The sequence below is a fragment of the Dinoponera quadriceps genome, unplaced genomic scaffold (genome assembly GCF_001313825.1).
Source record: "Dinoponera quadriceps isolate SergipeBrazil2010 unplaced genomic scaffold, ASM131382v1 scaffold318, whole genome shotgun sequence".
Taxonomy (NCBI): domain Eukaryota; kingdom Metazoa; phylum Arthropoda; class Insecta; order Hymenoptera; family Formicidae; genus Dinoponera; species Dinoponera quadriceps.
Window position 1 is genome coordinate 85,137 of NW_014554417.1, and position 8,170 is coordinate 93,306.

General features: G+C 49.0%; 1 protein-coding gene across 1 annotated transcript in view; it reads right to left on the reverse strand.

The window, feature by feature from the left end:
* LOC106748285 overlaps window positions 1–7,191 on the reverse strand; it is an 81,618-nt gene extending 74,427 nt beyond the window's left edge. The window contains exon 1 of the mRNA XM_014626675.1: window positions 6,231–7,191. Coding sequence (XP_014482161.1) covers window positions 6,231–7,191 — 961 coding nt within the window. The remainder of the gene's footprint in view (window positions 1–6,230) is intronic.
* Between the last annotated feature and the right edge of the window lie 979 nt (window positions 7,192–8,170).

Sequence of the window (8,170 nt, forward strand, 5' to 3'; positions counted from 1 at the left end):
CCCCCCCCCCTCTTTTCCAGTCCGTGTCTGTCCGTGGCCCTTAGACACACCGCTTCCACCCTTCCACTCGCGTCATATGAGATTAAACTCTCTTCTGTGGATGCGGTATCCAGAAACTCCGAGGCCGCTCATATGTTGTTACAGTTGTTGTGGGGCCCCCATAGCCGTCCGTTCTTCTTCCTTTCTTCTTCTCTTTTTTTTGTGTGTGCGCGCCGAGCTTAAACATCCCCCTCGTGGCCGCGCGTACAACATATCACGCTGGTTATTCTTTCGGATTACAGTCATGGATGCATTATTAACTAGATACCACCGCAGGTTTCCTCCTCGTGAAGAGGGGTGGACGGAGGAGGGAGCGTTGCTCGTTTACAGGGCGGTAAGCGTGCCTGGTTCCTTCGAGAAGCGCGGATAATACGGGCAGTGTTTGTTTTAGGACGCGCGACGAATCGATCTTTCACAAGGATCCGCAGAGTTATTCGATTTCCGGGCCGGTTCATTGACTGTGAAGGACATCAGCAGCGTTAACGCGCATGGGATAATAAGAGGCATTTAGTTTCGGCATTTTCGGCAATATTTGAATCTCGCGACTCTTGTCGCGCATTTTGTGCACGGAAAAAAATCTCAACTCCCGCAACTGAATAGGGAGCAGGTGGAAACTTGGTGACGAGAAACGACATCTCTATCACTACGACTGAGAACATTAGAACGGACATTCAGTCGCATTAAAACTCGATGGAGATAACTGAAAAGAACGGACCGTGTAAAAAACTTCTAAAACTGCTAGAATCTTTCCTTTCGTTATAACTGAGTTTTCGTCCGGTTTCGTCGGACAACAGAAAATTTGTACTGCAAGTCTAAGTAAAATTGGAGTAAGAACTTAGGATTGAAATTGTAATTCTATGCGTAAAATATACGATAATTCGTAAATATCTAGGATTTCTCGCAAATCTTACGGCCAGCAAGAAACTGTCCGCAAGTCACACGTAAATATGAGAAATCTCTTAGTAATCGTCAAAAAATATGGAAAACTTATTGTAAAATTCTCTACCATTTTGCAAATAACCATGCAGATTTTAAGTTATTAATTGAAAAAGTTTCTATACATATGACTATTTTGAATAATTAAATACGATTACATTGATCTAAACTACAACTATATGACGGATGTCCCACTCAGCGACAGACATCTTATACATCCGAAATTAGTTACTCATCATAATTATGACCATGTAATAATGAACGATACAGATGCTAATACAACAAAATTGACGTAGAAGAATTGCAGTTTACATAAAACTGTAAGTCAAATTATTACGATTATTTCGTATACTACAATCTTGTGATTTTACACTTTGTTCATAAATTTGCTTAGAATTGCAGCATTAGTGACGCTAATTCCATGTAGGAATCGTATATATTCTCCAGTATTGCAGACTGATGAGATACTAATTCAGTACTGAAAATGCGGATTTTATATTATGTTGCCTTAAATGCGAGAGAAAAACGAGAGATATTGGTAACGTGGAGCCTAAATAGCTTAGGTGGTAACAACTATGCCCAATCGAGTCTGTTTCGCGCCGATGTTTGTCACATCATGATACACACTAAAAGTGGATATTTGCAGATACAAGCATTCCAGTCACATATTCTGATCTTTCTTCCACACTATGGATGTGATGTTAACACAGTTGTACAGTAATAATAATTATTATTGGGAATTCGTACTGTTTTTCTGTATTGGGAATCGAAAATTTTTTGTATTTTTAAAATACTAGGAATCAGTACAGTTACAGTATTGCCTTTCGTGTTTCGACCCACTGCTACCATCCTAGTTTTCCACTTAGTATTCAATCGGCACTAGCATCTAGTACTGTTCATCAAAAATCAGCACTGAGCCAGTACCACGCCTGCAATTATTTCCTACTTGGGACGGTATTGCTTTTCCACGATACGCCTATCGGACTACAGCTGTATTCGCAAGTAATGATCTTTGTCCCTATTTTTCTCCTTTTTCCTCTTCCTAGTCCCCCAGTTTCTTAGTCGTGGAGCGAGCAAAAAGAACGCCTCTTTCCACAGTGGATACGCTCGGCCGCATATTAAAATACGGTCCGTCGTGTTCGACACACACACACACACACACACACACACACACACACACACACACACACACCCACACACGAGAGAGAGAGAGAGAGAAAGAGAGAAAGAGAGAGAAAGAGAGTCGATATCGAAAAATATCAATAATCGTGATACGCAACAAAAAACATGAGCCGCGAGAGACGGCTCGCGTGGGAAATAGGAGAAGGTGGGCGGGGAGGGGAGAGGAGGGAGAGCGAGAGAGGCCGCGGTAAATCGCGGGACGATTGGTGAAAATGCTATTCGAAATTCAACGTCGCTCGCCCGTCAGACACCGCGAGCCCCCCCCCCCTCTCGTGCTGCCCCCGCGCTGGATCATCCCTCGCAGCTCTGGCCGTCCCCCTTCCTCCGACCTCGCGCCCCCGCAAATTCCCGTCCCGCCGCGAGCGGCCCTCGCGTCTCTCGTCGATGAATTTCGAGTTTGTTGCCAATCACTTTTTCGCGCAATTATTTCACAACATTTCGACATGACGTACAAGCCCGCGGGGGGTGGTTACCGAGGCACGTCGAGGGACGGGGGCAGAAGCGGGGCTCAGGGTGCAAGAGGAAGGAGGGGAAGGGTAGTGGGAGGACGGTGCCGCGCTCGTGGATGCTGGAGGGTCTATTCGCGGTGAGAGGTCGGCGATGAGGGGGCGCGAAAGAGAGAGAGGGTGGAAGAGTGGGAGGGAGGGAAGAAGAGGGGTGCGGTCTCTACATACTACGAGGGACAAGGGGGATGTAACACATGCACGTGGCACGGTCAATGCATCCGCTATCCGACAAACGCACGAAACCTGCCCCCACCCTCCCCCCGCCGACACCCCCTTCGACCACCCCGTATCTCGAACGCACCGAATTTCCCCATTGCCACCCCTCGAGGCCCCCCTCCCCCTTTATCCTCCCTGTTTCCCTCCCCCGTTTCCTCCTGCCCCGCGATGACCCCTTTTCCACCCCCGCGTATCCTTCTCTTGCCGGCAGATGCGTGCAATTCGCCGATGTTAAATGCAACATTCGCCTCTCTCCACTCCTCGTGGTCCCGTCCTCCCTTCTCCACCTCCCTCGGCCCCCGGTTTGTATACAGTTTATGCATCTAGTGCGTCTACGCGCGTTTATCGCGCGCGCGTACACGGTCTTTATCGACTCGTGTCAATCATTCGCGCGGGGGTCGGCATCGAGGAAAGAGTGACAATGAGGACACGCCGGCCGAAGATTGGTCGGCCACACAGCGCGCGTATGCGTGTGTGGGCGAGGATCCGCCGTCGAACCCGTGCGTGACCGCCGGCGAATGTTTCAGGTGTCTCTGTCGATGACGGGCTGGCATTGTAACCATCGCGAAGCGCACCGGAGGCCGATTTTTCTCGCGGCCTCCCGCCGCGAAGCGAAAGATTCCCTTCCTTCCGTCGATTCTTCCCTGTGAACCGTCGCGGCAACTATAAGACATCAGCGCCCGATACTCGCGTTGTAAATGCGGGCTGCAGATGCGACGGTTGTTAATTTTATCGCTGCGACGTTACGACGCGGCCGCGCGCCGCCGCCGTAAATCGTACAATTAATTCCGCGTAATTCACAGTTCGCGCGCGCGACGACAACGCAAGACGAAGTCTCTGTCCTTTTCTCTTGTTGTATCATCTATCTATCTGTCTATCTATCTATCTATCAGTAGCATATTCTTCTCGATCTTATTATTGATAAGTCGTTGGTCTCTTTCGCGTTATTAATATCGGATGCGTGCACTGAGAGAAAAGAGCTTAGTACTCGTGGGGCAGTAATTGCAAAATGAAATGAATAAATATTACAATAAATGATGTGTTGTTATTAGTAATAACGTTGTACACGTGTTGTACTATTACTATTAGGTTGATTGAGACGTTTACCTCATGGAATATTCGCATTTTACTTGAACGTGTTGGTATACTGAGGGAAAAATACTTGGTATTTGTAACTATAATCATCGCAATAAAAGAATTATAGTCAGGAAAATTATTTATCTAGTAAATGTTATTATAATGTCAATGATAACAAATTTACAAATTGACACTGCTAGTTTAGCTTTTTTTATGGTTAAAACCATGAAAAAGGTAGAGTCGTGGTAGAAAGTAATTATAGTTTCTCTCGGTATACTCCTATTTGAAAAAATTTTATTCATATATTAGTTCTTGGTTCAATGTTTATGCACAGAAAAAGAATTAGTATCAATTCGAAATTCATATTCTCATATAAAAGCAAGAATATATAATTTTATATGAAAGTAAAACTGGCTCTTACATGGAGGAATTCTATATAGTTCCACTAGAAATATCATATTCCTATTATTCAAGAATAATCTTTATGAATTGAGAGAAAAAATATTGAATAGAAAGAACGATAATATCTTCAAATTGACATAATTTCCTTAGTTTAAAATAAGTGGCCAGATTCGTCCAGCCAAATTGAACGCGTTCTTCCTATTCAATGTTTTTTTCTCAATTCACGAAAATTATTTTTAAATAACATGAATATAATTTTAATATTATTATATAGAATTTCCATGTATAATAAATTCCGTGTATAGTAAATTTTATCGTCATATAAAATTATATATATTCTTGCTTATACATGAGAATATGAGTCTCAGTTCGATACTAATTTTTTTTTTTTTGGAGGGAAAAGTGTTTCGCGTCAATCTAATACTTTTCCTCTAGAACCACTAAAAAAATTTGATTAACGCTGACAATGATTATAATTCGTAGCGAGATTAACAACTTCTTTTTCTCTCAATGCACTGATGGTAAGGTAATAGTTAAAAATCATGCTTTTTCTCCCACTTCAATTTCTGCATTAATTTTGAAGACTTCGGCGGGTCGCAAGGAACGAACAGGACGGTCCGAATCGGGGAAACGATCGGGGAAATCGGCGAATGAGGAAACGCGATAAGCGCCGCGGCAATACATCATTGAATCCTGCCGCTTGTCTAATATTATAGGCACCAATCGTAAGGGCTTAATATTGGGGTGAAGGTAAGTGGCGGACCAGCTGACGCCCTTGCTCCACCCCGCACGCACGCTGCGACTCGCACGCTCGTCTTGAGGGTGTGCGGATGAGATTTAGGGACCGGCGACAGAAGTCTGCTCACGACACTGATTTGTGGTTAGCTTTGTTTCAACACTCTCACCGAATCGTCGCCCGATCACTGCGTTAGACTCTTCCCGGCCGTCTTTTCGAACGTCGCTGAATGAATCCGCGAGCACGTAATCGGCGATCATCATTTGAGTACTGCCGAAGCGCACGTGCAGAGGGAGAGAGAGAGAGAGAGAGAGAGAATACATCTCTCTATAGCATATTTATCGTTTCCCGTGTCACATATACTCAAGATCCATCTCCTCTAATTTTTCTTTTCTATCCGAGGACCAAACGTACCTCTCGATAAACGCGATAAGAACTATCGTTTGACAGAAAAGATTAAAGTAGATTCGCCCGGGGCAAATTTAACGCGTTCGCCACCGTTCATCGGGGAAACAATCCGCACAGACCCATACATTGGTATGTGGGGGGGGGGGNGGGGGACTCTAGCATCATATAGCCGCACATAAGAAGAAAAGGAAGATACAGACCAACCTGTATTTAGTTTATATTAGCGTAAAACAGATTTTCCCAAAGTGACTTTTTCACCAAACTCTGATTGAGCTAATCGATGAATAACAGCAAGAATTGCCAGCAACAATTTCCAGTACCGTAACTTGTCCCTTAAGAGTAATCGAAGAGTTGAAGAGAGTTGGAGAAAGCGACGACCTCTGCTTGTGTCAGCGAGATAGAGCGACTAACGGCGATTTAATCGCGGCTCAAACGGAGTTCAGTGAAAGATCTTGATTCTTTAATCCAGATTTGAAGCGAAAAGCGACGCCGGTCAAAGTTACCGATTTTTCGCCGCGAGTGCAAGGAATCCCGTCGTCGGAGTCGTAGGAGACCTGGAGACGACGAGAGAAAGATTTCGTGGGCGGAAGCTCGGAGCTTCCCAGCGATTCGCACGGGGGATCTTACTTTCGGAAGTTGGAACACGGAGCGAGAGAGTGGTCGATCGGGGGGCAAAATACCCCCTTCCCCCCCTCTCTCTCCGTCTCACAAGAGACGAAATGAATTACCGGAATGCGGCCTCCTGTCGTGATTGCCGCCGAGTATGGCGCTCACGCTGAACTTGAGCTGCGGCTTCTCCTTCTCCTGGATGGTCCTGCAGGCGGGTCCCGAGCACTGTTCGTCGCCGCAGGAGCAAGCGGCGACGGTCCTCTCGCCTATTCTGTCGACGGCACGCTCAACCGCCGCCGCCGCCGCCGCTGCCGCCGCCGCCGCCACTGCCGCCGTCTCCCTCTCCCCGGTGATCGTCATCTCGTCGGACGTGTGCATGACGTTTCTGCATCCAAGGTCGTACCGTCTGTCTATCTCGATCGCGGAGACCCGCTCGCCCAGCATCAGCTCGTCCCTCTCGGCTGGGAGGCCGGCCTCCAGCTCGCCTGGCATCGGGTCCTCGTCGACGTTCGAGTTGCACGACTCCACGCCAGAGTTGGACCGATTGTCGATCCTCTCGTTGCAGAGCCTCTCCATCGCGCACAGCCGGTCGACCACTACGTGACCGTCGAGCCTCTCGTTCTCCACGTCCACGTAAACGCCTTGGCTCCGCTCCAGCGACTCTTTGTCGACGCGTTGCTGCTGCTGTTGTTGCAGCAGCTGCATCCGGTCGTGCTGGAGGCGCTCGGCGGCGGACCTGCCGGCGACCGATCTCTGCTGCTGCTGGTCGCGGCAGTCGATCAGCATGCCGGAAGTGCGATCGCGCGGGCCTATCGCGCTGCCGGAGGAACGTTGCTCCTGCAGGTGCTCCTGCGAGAGCTCGCCCGAGGGCGACGAGCGGTCCCGCGCGATCCTCAGACTCGCGGCTTCGCATTCCCGCTCGCGCTGCCGCGCCACTAAACTCGCCGCCCAATTCAAGGTCAGGCTGGTGAGGTCCGCGCCCGGCGACGCCTTGCTCTGGAGCAGATTCTCCATCAGGAAAGGCGAGGTCATTGCACTCTGTTGCAGATTCTTCAGCATCGCCGCTGACGAGGGGAACATAGCACGGCTGCTGGGCCCGCAGACTGTCGCGTTCTCGTCACGATCAGCAAGTGGGAAGCGAACCCCTTGAGTAAACGATGCTGAGGATCGTGCGATTACTGCGACGTCTTTGAAACTCGGGAACGAGCGCGATAAACGGACGTCAAGTTTCAAACTAGCGCGCAGCGTTCGGCCGATTTCCTCCTCCTCGTATTATTACCGGAAGACGGATCAGCGCGCTCATCGCTGTTACTCAGATGCTCACCGTTCAGCCGAAGTCGTCACGTACGATCCATTCGCGAGGCTCGCGCGTAGAACTGCGTCTCCGTCGTTTCGGAAGTCACATTTCCGCGAGCGAGTCAAGGTCAAGCTCCCGTTCCAGACGGCCCGCTTCCGGTCTGATTGCTCGATCTTCTCCCTCACTACTATCGTTTATCGTCTATCGTCCAAAAGCACTGACCGCACATCTCCCTCTCGACTCGGCTGACTCGGTCGGTTATTTCTTTCCTTCTCCTCGATCGCGGAGACGACGACTGTTGAATGTTGCTTTGACGTCACTGTCGGCCGGCCGACACGTCGACGTCGCACGACGCGTGGAAACGATTACCACCCCGGAGGCTGCCACGTGCTCTCCGATTAGATTCTCTCTCTCTCTCTCTCACCCCCTTTTTTCCCCGCGAGAACTGAAGTCGCGGGTGGATTCTCCGTGACGAGATCGCCGCCCGTCGTCACATGATCGCACGCGTTCCAGCACGCGCGACGTCCGCGGAGAACCTTGTTGTCCTCGTCGTCCGTCCACACACGCGGATGAGAACGGTGAGTAGCAGCGACGTGCGATTTCGGCAGCGGGATGTCAACTGACGTGCGTGCGTGCTTTCCAAACGCACGGTAGGGGGGTTAGTGGTGGCAACGGCAACGTGAGAGCATGCAACCCTCGAATGAAGGCCCACAAAAGCATATAGGTGGCTTACTCATCCCCCCCCCCCCTCTCTCTCTCTCT